This window comes from Brassica rapa, chromosome A09 (assembly GCF_000309985.2).
Source record: "Brassica rapa cultivar Chiifu-401-42 chromosome A09, CAAS_Brap_v3.01, whole genome shotgun sequence".
NCBI classification, from domain to species: Eukaryota; Viridiplantae; Streptophyta; class Magnoliopsida; order Brassicales; family Brassicaceae; genus Brassica; species Brassica rapa.
Genome location: NC_024803.2, coordinates 4176615 through 4190008, shown reverse-complemented (window position 1 = coordinate 4190008; position 13394 = coordinate 4176615). Strand labels below are relative to the sequence as shown.

Sequence of the window (13394 nt, the reverse complement as noted above, 5' to 3'; positions counted from 1 at the left end):
CTGGTTATGAGACTTGTGACTTGTGAAGAGTCATGAGTATGCGTTAGCCACCGAAGCATCTCATTTTCGATTATAGTTATTTTCGCACTCTCTCCACTTTAAGGTTAAAGCTTAATCGTTGACTTCTTTGGCTTCCTTATCTCGTACATTAACTTCGTCGATTAAAACCGGACTAGTTGTTTAAAGTCCCTTTATGTGGTATAATAAGCAAAAGCTTTCGGATAAAACTGGACTAATGTTTCAGGATGTGTGTAGATTGAGCTGTGTTGCAGAGTCTAGTAGCATGATGATATTGTTTTGTTTTTTAGGGAAGAAGAATTTTCCTTTAATCTAATGTCAAAATCCTCTATGCTGGCTAAGTGGCTAGGCTTGGGTGCTTTAAACCAAATCCAAAATCTAAGCTGAAACCAAACCCCAAATCTGAAATTTAATAACTGTTATAAAAATTATCCGGACGGAGTATTAGAGTTAGGAATTTTTGCATTAATCCGAACCGAAATCCAAACTATGATCAGAAAATATGTCAAATTAGTTAAATTTATTATTTTTGTACACATGTCAAGGTCATTTAGATATTTTATATTCTCTCTGTTCCCGAAATAAAGATTTTCTAGAGTACTTACGCATATTAAGAAAATAATTAACTTTTTACAATTGAATTTATTATTTATTTTACTATACATTTTCTAATAAATATAAACCAATAATATTCAACAAATTCAAATACTTTCAATTAATATTTTTTAAAAGTATACAACTTTTCAACATTAACTACTAAAAGTACCTTTAAATTTTAAAAAATCTATCATTTTGGAACAAAAAATAAATCTAAAAAATCATACTTTCAGGAACAGAAGGAGTAGTATTTTAGAGATTTCATAGCTTTTTTTTTGTTATTTTGCATTATATTAAACTATTTTAAGTCATTTAACAAATATTTAATTATATATATTTTAGATATTTTTATTCCATTTTATTAGTTATTTAATATAAAATAAATGATTTTGCACATTTATTATAGCTGAATCGAATCCGCAAATCCGTAAAAATGAATCTAAACTAATTCAAAAATTACCACATACAAACTGTTTTTGATGCGGTATGTTTTCCAAGTTGCGAGTCACACGATTTGGATGGAGAGGAATGGTAGAAAGCATGGTACGTATGTTTTCCAAGTTGCGAGTCACACGATTTGGATGGAGAGGAATGGTAGAAAGCATGGCACGGTTCAGAAGCCTCCACTCCATGGATTTTAGTCAAATTCATTGACAAACAAACTCGAAATAGAATCAGTTCTTTACTAGGAAAAGGTGGGAAGCACTTGACCCGAGCAATGGCGGCTTGGTTCGAGACAAGAGAATATAAAATTATCTTTGTTTTCTGCTTTTAAAACATTCAAACTACTCTAGTTTTCACATGCATTAGTTTGTACAAAATGTTGTTTTATTTGAATAAATTTAACATTCTTTCAAAAAAAAAAAAATCTCAATCAAATTAGATTTATGAGCATAGTATAAGAAATCCGAACCAGCCGAACCTAATTCGGACAGCTAACGGGCATGCTTAATGCTGGCATATGAGTGGTTTGACTCCTCTTTTTTCTTTGTTCTTTTTAATTGTAAAGTTTCAGTTTTTCAATAAGATTTTTTTGATTGAGTATATTGGGTTATGCAAGGATTTATCAATTTTCTATGATCAAAGTTGTGATTTTTATAGAAACTATCTCGTCTCTTTTTATTGATTGTTTATAATGACTGTGGATATAAGATTATGTAATGTGTTTAGGTACTTGTAAGAGAGCATCATGTTTCATAGTGGCTTGTGTTTGGAATTACAAACCTTTTTGGGGTCTTAGTGTGGTTAAAATTATAATATTACAGTTTCTAACTCAACTTGTTGGACTGAGTTATGTTTTTGGTTGCTCATTTTTTCAGCACATGGTGTTGCTAGATCTGATCAAGAAGGAAGGGGCATTCTGAGCCTGACGCGAAGATTGGGGGGGGGGAGAGATCAAAGCTTTCCAAGTGAGAACACACCCGATGTGGAAAAGCAGGTGCTTCTTTCTTGTTAGGGAAGATGATTCTGCTGATGATTTTAGCTACAGGAAGTGCGTTGATCATATCCTCCCGTTGCCTGAAAACATGATGACTCCTGGTTATAACGGACATGGTGGTGGTGGTGGAAGGAGAGGCGGTCGTGGTGGTGGTAGAGGCGAACTTTATTACTGATCTTTATTGCTGATCTTTTCGGAACTTTCACGTCCGTTGCTTAACGGTTATTAAGGTATGATCTTGTTGAATGCTACTATTGTTTCGTCGGAAAATCATTGTCAGTTCACATCATCAAATGGTCTCTATGTACAAACCAAGGATCATTAGCTTTCTCACAAATGCATATTGTTTAGTAAACATCGTTCAAGTTTTCTCGAGAATTTAACAAAACAATATGATCAAATCCTTTGATAGATGAAAATGAAGGCTGGATAAAACAAAATCTCCTTTAACTAAGAAAACACAGGAGCTAAGTTCCACTACAACAAAACATTGGTTAACACCAGTTCAACCCCAAGAGACAAGAAGTGTAAGAGATTGTCTTTTGCAGAAAAAAAAAAGGAAATCTAAGAGTCGGCGATGGTGACCTCGACCTCAACACCAGGTTCAATGGTGATGGAAGTGATTTGCTTCACCACATCAGGAGAGCTGAAGAGATCAATCACTCGCTTGTGAACCCTCAATTCGAATCTGTCCCACGTGTTGGTTCCTATTAAAAAAATAAAAAAATAGTGTTGAAGTTTCTTAGTAAAGGAGATTAGGCTTAATCACGCATGTTTTAAGTCTAACCATACTAATGATAGATCTAGGAATTGTATATACCTTCACCACAAGGAGCTTTACGGGTAGTGATCTTAAGAACCTTGGTGGGCATTCTCACTGGTCCCTTAGTTCTGAGTCTCTTGTCTTTTGCTCCACGAACCAAATCAGCACACACTACACCACCAAACAACAATAAGGACATCAAACACACTACTTCACTGTTCAATCACTTATGGTTTAGTTTATTCGAATTAAACTAAACACTAAACCCTTTTATATTGATTCATCTACAAGGTTTCTTAAAATAGTATGAACCCTACTATTTTAAGATCATCAAGGCGGTAGTTGCTAAAATGAGACGATTAAGATCAAGAAAATCAAAAGGAAGAGATTTTAAAACACACCTTTCTCAAGGTTCTTGACGTTCTTGGAGGAGAGAGTGATCCTGATCTTGTGAATCTGCTCGAGTGGCTCTTCCAAACCAGCCTTCGTGGGCTTCATTGCAGCATACGCCATGTTTTCAAAATTCAAAAGTGAAAGAAACCTGCGAGACGACAACGACGAAGGCGGCGATGAAAGCTACGAAAATAACTTTTAACCTTTAAATATTAAAGACTTTAGAACAAAAACCCTAAATGTGTAATGGGTTTGTGAGGCCCAATCATTCAAAGTGTTTTAGATGGGCTTAGTGAAATTACGTTAGGCCTTTTAACTGAGCCCTTTTGTGGCTGGCAATAATTAATTAGCCTCTTTATTTTATTTATTTTTTTGTAACGAACATAATTAATTAGCCTTCTTTGAGACTCTTGACTGTTATGAAGAGAGAAAAATAACGGGTGTGTCTGTGTATTAGACACATCTCTCAAGTCTTGTCTATTGCGTCTTCTTTAGTGTGTTGTGTTTTAGCAGTTCATGTGTTATCACTTTGTGTTCCCAAACTTGTAGTCTCAGTTTTATCAGATTGCATATGTTTTGATTCTGCTTGTGTCATTATTCTTACAATCTTATAAAAAACGTTGTGTTTATATATTTTATAAACTAGAGAGTTACACCGGTTGACACAAAAGTAACATAATAAATAAATAAAAACAGTTTGGTATAAAATATAATTAACAGGCATGATGACCCTCAATTAATTAATTATATATATCATATATGCCTTCCGATTTACACACATGTTTTACGTGTGTGTATTTTGAGCCCAAGAGAAAGATGGTTTCTCTTCAGAGAGATGATTATATGTTTCATTCGAAACATTATTAGATGGAGGATCTTGGTTAACTTCTTCCTCTTCTTGGCTCAAGATTAGCTGAGAAGCAACAAGCTTGTCAAGAGTTTGCCAGTCCATAAGTTGATCATTATGATCATCATTGGGTAGTTCTGGTTGATGATGATGATTAGTATTTGTGTTCATCATGATCATATGATCATCATCATTAGTAATAATATGACCATGATCACCTTCATCATCTCGTTGCATTAATGCGCTTGGTGCTTCGTGGATATTGCTTAGTACAACACCATAATGGTTATTATCATTATCATGTAATGATGATGAAGAGCCTTGAAACATTATTGGACTCTCTAGATCAGGAAAATGGTAGTAATTACCATTAGCAACATCCATTTGCTGCCTGAACCAATTAGAGTCTTGCCCTGATGATGATCCCATCATTGTTCGTGGATTGTTGTTATTTATAGTTGTTAGTTTCTTCTTGAAAGCGCGACAAACTACCCATTCTTCCTCATGAGGTGGTCCATTTTCATCGGTTTCAAGACGATATTCATGCATTATCCAATCGGACTTTTGACCATTTGGGGCACGGCCTTTGTAAAACACAAGTGTTTTCCTCATTCCTACAAGCTCTTGCTTCGAGTATATGGCCTTGTCTCGACCTGTTGTTTTCCAAAATCCCGAGCCTGTTGCTCTATTTGTCCGTGTCCCTGTTGGATACTTCTTGTCCTTGTAGCTAAAGAAATACCATTCCCTCTCTTCTCCTGTCCCTCTTCCACATAACTCTGCATATTAAAAAAGACATTACCGAATGTAATAAAACGTGAATTAATATCTAACATATAAAGAACACGAGGCAATGCAATGCATATATATTATCAATTAATTATATGAATTAGAAACATCTGAACCTTAACAACTAGTATGTTACCATGCAAGGACACACATACCTTGGATGTCCCATGGCTCGATTTTGTAGAGATCAACATCTTTGATAACATCAACTTGCATTCCAGGGAATGCAACTTTGTTCTTAAGATAATAGTCTACGAGTTCTTCATCGGTCGGATGGAATCGATAGCCGGGAGGAATGTGTGAGAGACTCTCCATTTGATCTTTTTCTTTCTGCAATGTGGCAATTTGTAACATATACTTTATTCATCATCGGTAAAGATTTGCATGTAACTAAAGTAAGTATTCAAATAAGTTTACATAGAGATGTATCTTCCTTTTCCACACACGTAAAGATGGGTAAAGTATCATTTCATTATGAAAAAAAATGTTACATTTGATATACTCATAATATCTAGATTGAATTTCCACACATAAATGTTAAAAAGAAAAAAACAAGAATCATAGTATGCATGGTTTCAAACTAGTAGTTAACTTTCCATAATCTTAGTGAATGAAACAATAATTACTTCCTATCTTTTATTTCTTTCCTATTTGACTCTACATTTGATGAAAATGTTACTAAAGGGACGAAAAATAACCATGAACAACATTAAAAATGTCATACGTGAAATATAAGGATCCAAACTTTTCCATTAAAAGGAGGAGAAACCCAATGTAGTTGTCTAAGAAAATAGTTGTACTTTTCTGAAAAAGAAGAAAATAGTTGTACTTATAACTCAAGATCTCGTACGAAGGTTAAACATTTTTGATATACTATATAAAATTTGATCACATCACGAGAGTTATAAATCACAAATGGTTCTCTATACGGAAATAAACTTACTGGAGTCTTCTTCTTATGTGCAAGATGTATCAGAATATTCAATTTTTCCTCCTTTTGGTTCTTCGTAGATTTTAGACAAAAAGACAAAAGCGTCTTGTCTTGTTTATGTTGAGGTCATGAAAGACTTAAGAGTATTCCGATAATGGCGGATTCTCTAGGCTTATATTTACACATATTTATAGGCATATAAATGTAAACAGAGACAAAAACTCTCATGATGCAAAAGGAAATGTCCTCATTTTAATTTATGTGTTTTTCTCTCATACTTTATTAACAAGAATCTATTTGGATTTTGGGGGTCTTTAATTATAACTAAGCTATCACTGTCTTCCTCTTTCTCTACCTGAAGAAGTGTTGCATAAGTTTTCACTTTTTATATGTGATTATAAGGGGGAAAATGTGATTCAAGAAAAAAAACAGTAAGATAAATAAAGAAATTCAGTAATAAAATAACGTGGCTTCACATGAGTGGTTACGTAATAACACAGGGAACATCATCGCGATGAAAAAGCTCGTTATCGCCTTCGGTGCTGGCCCAGTTCGTATACTCATACCACGTTGGTCTTTTAATTCGTGATTTCAATCAACAAAACAAAATTTTCTTTTGTAGCGGTACATCGAATTCAGATGAATCAATACCACGCAACTGAGTCCTCATTCGATGAGGAGAGGTTCTTAGTTTCGCCCAACATAACTATATACAGTGTGCTTGACAAAAACTTAACCGAGTTTTTAATTGTTAAAGACGTTATACACTCATACGTTCAGGGGTTGATAGATTTAATCTCGAATAAAGCAATGATCATAGAAATTACAGGATCATATAGATCATTAGATTTTATGGTGAATTATTATGACCTAATGCTAGACTTTCTCTTGTTTTCTTTTTGATGGCATTTTTTTCTTTTTCTCATATGTCTGTGAAATTTCTATTTATGTAAAAATAAAATAAAAAGGTGGTTCAGCAGTACGCTTTCTATCTTCAACTCTCCACTTACAAACACTATGATTATTCCTGCAATCTCTATATCATTTTAGTATCTTTTTACATATATACATTAACACTTTATCTTCGTGAGTAATACGTGCATATTACACTATATGGATGGCTAACTCATTTACTGGGGTGTATTTTACATTGTACAGTATATATATATAGTAGACACATCCATGCATACTATAAAATAAAAATTGTAGAGCTTAAACGATGAGTTTGAATGATTGGCTCTGTATGAAACATTTCCAGTAATTTTTTCGAGCATAACATTTTGCTCTAGAGAACCATTTCACACGATCAACAAGTACGGTTGATTGTATATTTGTATCCAAAACAAACATTTAGATTATCTCATTGGATGATGAGAGTCAGGAGACCCACAAACCGACTGTACTAATCACATTAATAAGTTTTACATTCAGGAAACTGAAAAAGTGATAATTATATAAACAAAACCATCATATCACACGTTTTGTTTGCCCAAAGCAGCTTGAAGAGCAATCGGTTAAATTGGTTTGATCCTAACCGGTAAAGTCACGCCAAATCATCTTGTAGCTGAAGCCGCTGGGCTGGTCCTACTTGCAAGTATATGATTGGATCTGAGGCCGACGTGGTCCTAGCCACTGTCAAGTCCATGGCCAACGAACTACCTTTCTTTTCCGGTCTAATAAGTGGGCCTTAGTGTAACCTACTATCATTCTATTGGATGATACCTCATATACATGACATGGCACATGTATGGATTTGAATTGTTGCAAGAGTATAATACAACCACTTATTTTATTTTCTCTTTTGGTTCATCATGTCATTTTCTCTTCTCTCTAGTGATAAGTGTAGAAATAAAACAGAGCAAGTTTTGATAGAGACCAGAGCGATAATAATTATATATTGGTTAATGGTTATGATTTTGCAGACAGAGAGGAGTTAGTATATTGTTTGATGAATTCGCGCGTTTGAACAATCGAACGAGTATAAGAAGACCAGAACGGTGGAAAGTAGACTGTTCTCGTTGAATTTTACGTAGAATAAATGCTTGGAAGATTAATTAGTGGCGAGCATTTATAATTACATATTCGAAAGAAAATCAAAAGAAGAAGAGAACAGATGATGAGGTGTGAATTTCTATTATTTCATGATTGGTTGATTGTTGAGTTGCGGAATTCCACCATCAAAATGTATTCATGGTCATATAAGCTTAATTATAAGGGTATGACGACAACAAACATACAAATTAAATCATAGGGACTAGAGTTTGATTTTGTCTTGTTAAAGCAAATCATAATATATTAATATATAATAGAAAATTTAGATCTTCAAGAGTGTGTTAAGAGTAAGACTTAGACATGATTGACCCTTTATTCTAGTGTACTGATTAAACCTTTTCTTGCAATGCAATGTTGGCATGATATTATTGACTTTTATTCAATAATCATATTATTGACATGCAACGAGTAACATAAATGAAGAGCATTATTGCAGCATTTTCGTAACGTTGCTATGTTTTTATTTTGTTTGTAAGCTTTAAACCAATCAAAGTGTCTGTCTTTAGTTACAAGAAAGTAGATGCTAAAATTACCCGTGCACAAGAGTCGTAAATAATACTTCCTCCGTTTTATATTAAATGTCATTTTAGAAAAAAAAATTTGTTACAAAATAAGTATTGTTTTCGATTTTCAATGCAAAATTTATTAATTTTATGCAAAATATATCTTTCTATTGGTTGAAATATGGTTAGATATATAATTAATAATATTTTTTTAAATAAAATGTACAAAATTAATTGTTTTCATAATCCGTGTGCCAAAACCTAAAACAACACTTATAATGAAATAAAGAGAGTATAATTATCCCTAAAAAATCAACTCAAGTGTAAATAATTGCCAAAATATTCACACCTCTTTTACTTTTATTGCTTCATATATTGGCACTTTGTGAATACGTTTCCTTCACAACTTGTCATCATTCCTGCCTATAATTCTAAATTATTATGGAGAACTCCCTCATTTTTCTTATAATTTTCTTATTCTCTTATTTTAGAAAATATCATACGCTTAATAATAATGATACGTATAGCTATTAATCATATGACTATATATGAAATTAGAACAAATAAAGGACAGAAATTATTGTACTTAATTTAATATGGAATCGATGTATTAATTATCTTCTCAAATCAGACAGTTTCTATAACTCTCATACACATTTTCTAAGAAGTAAACTAAGATATATTTGTAGTTACCTCTTTTGGTAAAAAGATAAAAGTTCTAGTTGGTAGATATTATTGAAAAATGAAAATATACAGTAAATATTTAAAAATTAATATTTGATAAATTAATCAATATTGTTGATTCAAATAGAGATTTTATTGTAATTGCAACTATTAAAGTGTCACGGATTGAAATAAAGTTATTACAGTATTTTATTAACAGCTTAGTAACGGTTCGATTTGTAATAATAAAACCGGTTTAGATTCCTAAAAGTGATTCGACCAAGTGTACCGATTCGATCAAGTACGCATTAAACCGACCAAGTGTACCAAGCACATTTAGAAATAAACAAAGAAACGGTAATGTTCCTGACTCGTCGGTTTTGAACACAATGGTTCTTTGTTTGGTTAAGTTAAGGAGATTTGATGAGGCCAGAGCAGATTTAGATAGAGTGCTAGCTTCTAGTTATGTTCCTAGTAACAACGCTTGTAGCTTAGTAGTTGATGAGCTTTGTAATAAAGATGAGTATCTTGAGGCGTATCTTTATATTTTTGAATAAGTCAAAGCGAGAGGAAGTGGTTTAAGGATTTGGTGTTGCAAGCGATTGTTTAAGGGATTGTGCGGTCATGGTCACTTGGATGAAGCTGTTGGGATGTTAGATACTCTCTGTGAGATAACAAGAATGCTTCTGCCGGTTAATCTTATATAAGTCTCTCTGTTACTCTAGATTGACCATGGAAGCAATTAAAGTAGTTAAAGACATGGCTTGATTTTTGGCCTCGTTAGTCACACCTGGTTGATTTATATTTTGTGTGAAGAGAAGAAGTTTAGAGACGCTCGTGCTTTGTTTGGTATTGTGGTTCAGTCTGGGAGATCTTTTTTGAATTGTACTAAACCTGGTTTGTTGAAAATGCTTAACCCGAATCAGCATTTTATTGTAAAGTGCTTGCAAATGTGTTGTAGTATAGTAAATTACATTTATCATTTAAAAACAAAAATTCTGAACCTGAAAAGATACTAATACTGTACTGAGTGTGAATTGTGTAAGACAGATTCCATGTGTAAAATCTAACAACCGTAAGCAGTTGGTCTGCCATTATTCAACAAAAGTGGGAGAAAAAGACACTTTTCTTCACGTGAGTTTCCTAATACTTTATAGTATTATTTCAAGTAAAGCATAAATGTATATATAAAAATTTAATAAAATAAATTTTTATTGTAAACAATACTTGAACAATAATGCATTTTTGTTATCATATTGATTCTTCATGAATTATATTTTTTTTCTATGTACATGCATGTATACTAGTCTATGTTGATTAAGATCAATGTAATGTACAACTTCAAAAACACTAGTGGAAGATATTTGAATGAACTGAATTAGTATCTTAACTGGAAAGTGTTTTTTTTTCTACATAACTATGAAAATGATGCATCTATATAACTATTGTTGACAAAATTAAAAAGTATAGATATTTTGTTGGAAAATATTTAAAAAAATCATTTTTTTAATTTTCAGGAAACACTTTATTTGGTACTTATTGATTCAGTAATCGTAAGAACACACACATTGAATTATTATTATACACAGACGAATACATACTTTGAATATATTTTATACACACAAAATCAAACAGAAACTTTCAATAAAAATAAACTAAAAATATTTCAGTCTCTCTAACCATGAATAGAAGCAAAGTGATTAATCAAAGCTAAAGCATTACTCGTTAAATGAGCAATAACCAAAATCCTTTCTCTAACAAAAATCTTAACCTTCCCATTCATGTCATCTCCTCCAAATCCGTCGGTGCACGTGTTCTCATCTGTCAGAGCCGCACTAACCCATGTCTGAATATCACTCATGTATACCTCATAGCTCGAGCCACTTAGCTGACCCATCTCACCAATCGATTTTCGAAGCTCATCCAACGTGTCACCTAACTCCTCCACGCAGACTCTCATGGCCGAGACTTCTCTCGGCTTGAGCTGGCTACTACTTGAGAGACGCACCATCATTACTGATGTGGCTTTAGCTGACGCTAATGTGATGTTGAGAGCAGCGTGAGCCATGAGCTTGGGGCTGGTTTGGATGAGACTGGCATGAGTTGAGAGTGAAGCGACACAGAGTCTTGGGTATGTTGTGACTGTGCATGATGATTTTACGAACTCTGTGTTTGTTGCTGTTGTATGGACCGACTTGAATGTGGTTATGGTTATGGCTACGGTTATGAGAAGAGATGTGAGGAAGTGATTAGTAGCTCTAAAAGATTCAGCCATCTCTTTAAAATATATGTTATGATCTTTATGATATTATGGTTGTGATGATATATATGTGTTGAAGTGTTCTATGTAACTGACGTTTTATATAGAGAAATTATATGATATTTGCAAAAAAAAAAAAGATGATATTATTTAAGCACAATTATTTAATATGCAAGTGGGAATTTGGTTGCATGAATGAAGATATTTTGTTTTATAAAGGAAAATGGAAGAGAAAAAAAAGAAGTATCTAACATGTGAAAGCAACGTCTAAGACACTGATTGTGCGTAAGGAGTTTGTAGTTTTGAGACAAACATATTAAATTGTTTAATTAATCACATTTGGAACAAAGCATTAATCACATTTGGAATGATCTAGTATACCACTATGGGTAATTCGTGGTCTCTTTCAGATTCAAATGGAGTCGACACTTGATACTATCCAATGGTCCTGACTTATCGTTTTAAATGGTAGGTCTAGATTATTTAAGTGTAATTACGTTTGTGTTTATTATTTATTAATGATGTATTTGAATTCAGTAAGACCTTTTTTATGAAATGCTTTGTTACAACTTGTAATTGCAATATGAAACACAAATGTATTTCTTTATAAAAACAATTACAGGTTTTTTATTACTACAAAAATCAATTAAAGGATTAAAAGATGTCGATCGATCGTTGAAACCAAATTGTGGACGTAACTCCCCAAACATTTAATATTCTAATTGTCCTTGTAGTCGTAATTAAATAGTGCATGTGGCTATTGTTATCTTCAAGATTTCCATTTTGGCCACATATCATTGTCTGCTCCCAAAATATCACAATGTTTATCCTAAATTTCGTAGAAGCAGTACCACGTGATCTGAAATATCAAGTTGTATTGTAATGTCAAGTCATATAGGTGTCTTTACAAAAAACAGTCTAGTCAATGTTAACCAAATTTTTTTTTTTTTTGTAAATACATATGTGTTTGAGATTTTTAGATGGGTTAATTGGTGCTTGTAATGAATGAATAATTTTATTGTAACGGTTGTCGCTCTCAAAAACTGGCAGGTTTTCTCAGTGAATCATCCTGTTTACTATTGAAGAAAATTATTGGGCTTTTGACGTGGGTCTCTTAATCTTCTTGAAACTACTATATGGTCTGTGCCTATGTAGCCCAATTCATTTTCCATCGACATGTGGCCCAATTCATTACAACAACCTTTTTGTCAACAAACAATTGTTTTTCTTTTAAATTACTTAATGTAATATTGCATATATGTGTGTTCCAAAAAAAAAATCTTGCATATATATTCACTGAAGTTGGTTTTGGTGTTTCTTGTCATGTAAATATCAATAAATATTATCATAAATAATGAGAACACTTAGAAAATAACTTTTTAACATGAAATTCTACTATATGAAATTTATTTGTATTATTTTTGTGTGATATTTTATTTTTAGAATTATGATAAATAATTTTACTTTAACCACACCATTAATTTTTGTAAGCTTATTTTCATTGATATATAACATTTTGTTATCGAAAATTAAACCTCAAACTCTTAGTCCAAAATCATTAGTTAATTTTTTGGTCAAACTACTTGACTAAGAGGTTTCAATTAATGATGATGTTTTGTTAAATTCATTTTGATTTGATTGAACTTTTATATATACTACATCTGTTTTATTATAAATAATATTTAATTTTTTTCACACAAAATTTTGTTATACTTTTCATTATTACACATAAAAATTTTCCAATTAACAATCTGAAATGGCAGGAATATAATGTGTATTCCGTTTAAAATCTGCAATAAAATATAGACTGATATTGTTACAACAAATATAAAACTAAATAGCAACAGTGAACTTATTGTGGAACGAAAGTAGTATAAATGAGTGTAAATCATTTTCTTTTACAGTGGGGAAGGATAGACGAAATGGGGTGGTCATGGGGATAGAGGAAAGGTTATGGGTAATGTGTCGTTCGTGATTGATCATTGTCTTGCAGATTGTGACAATGCATGCAAACGGATCATTGTTTGTCAATATATAGTGACCCCTAACTCTTAACTTGTTTTTATTCTATTAGAAAATATTGAATGCCCCCTAGTTTGTGTACACGCCTAAATTGAAATCTATGACTTATAAAAGTAAATTG

At 32.4% G+C, this 13394-nt stretch overlaps 3 protein-coding genes across 4 annotated transcripts; all 3 read right to left on the bottom strand.

Moving 5' to 3' along the window:
• Positions 1–2419: 2419 nt before the first annotated feature.
• Positions 2420–3427, bottom strand: LOC103837413 (40S ribosomal protein S20-2). Its single transcript, XM_009113773.3, has 3 exons — positions 3218–3427; positions 2874–2987; positions 2420–2760 (listed from the first exon to the last, which is right to left on the bottom strand). The coding sequence occupies exons 1-3, from the start codon at positions 3327–3329 to the stop codon at positions 2618–2620; spliced, it is 369 nt and encodes a 122-aa protein (XP_009112021.1). The 5' UTR covers positions 3330–3427; the 3' UTR covers positions 2420–2617.
• Positions 3428–3815: 388 nt separating this feature from the next.
• On the bottom strand, positions 3816–10302 carry LOC103837412 (NAC domain-containing protein 101). 2 transcript variants are annotated; one of them, XM_009113772.3, is made up of 3 exons: positions 5786–10302; positions 4998–5172; positions 3816–4832 (listed from the first exon to the last, which is right to left on the bottom strand). In XM_009113772.3, exons 2-3 carry the CDS (start codon positions 5155–5157, stop codon positions 3994–3996), a joined length of 999 nt encoding a protein of 332 aa, XP_009112020.1. In that variant the 5' UTR covers positions 5158–5172; positions 5786–10302; the 3' UTR covers positions 3816–3993. The 2 variants fall into 2 exon arrangements, with proteins under 2 accessions (XP_009112020.1, XP_033135237.1); XM_033279346.1 differs by having other exon boundaries at positions 4998–10302.
• Positions 10303–10539: 237 nt separating this feature from the next.
• Positions 10540–11347, bottom strand: LOC103837410 (21 kDa protein). The gene has a single exon (XM_009113771.3). The coding sequence runs from the start codon at positions 11264–11266 to the stop codon at positions 10667–10669; it is 600 nt and encodes a 199-aa protein (XP_009112019.1). The 5' UTR covers positions 11267–11347; the 3' UTR covers positions 10540–10666.
• Positions 11348–13394: the final 2047 nt, after the last annotated feature.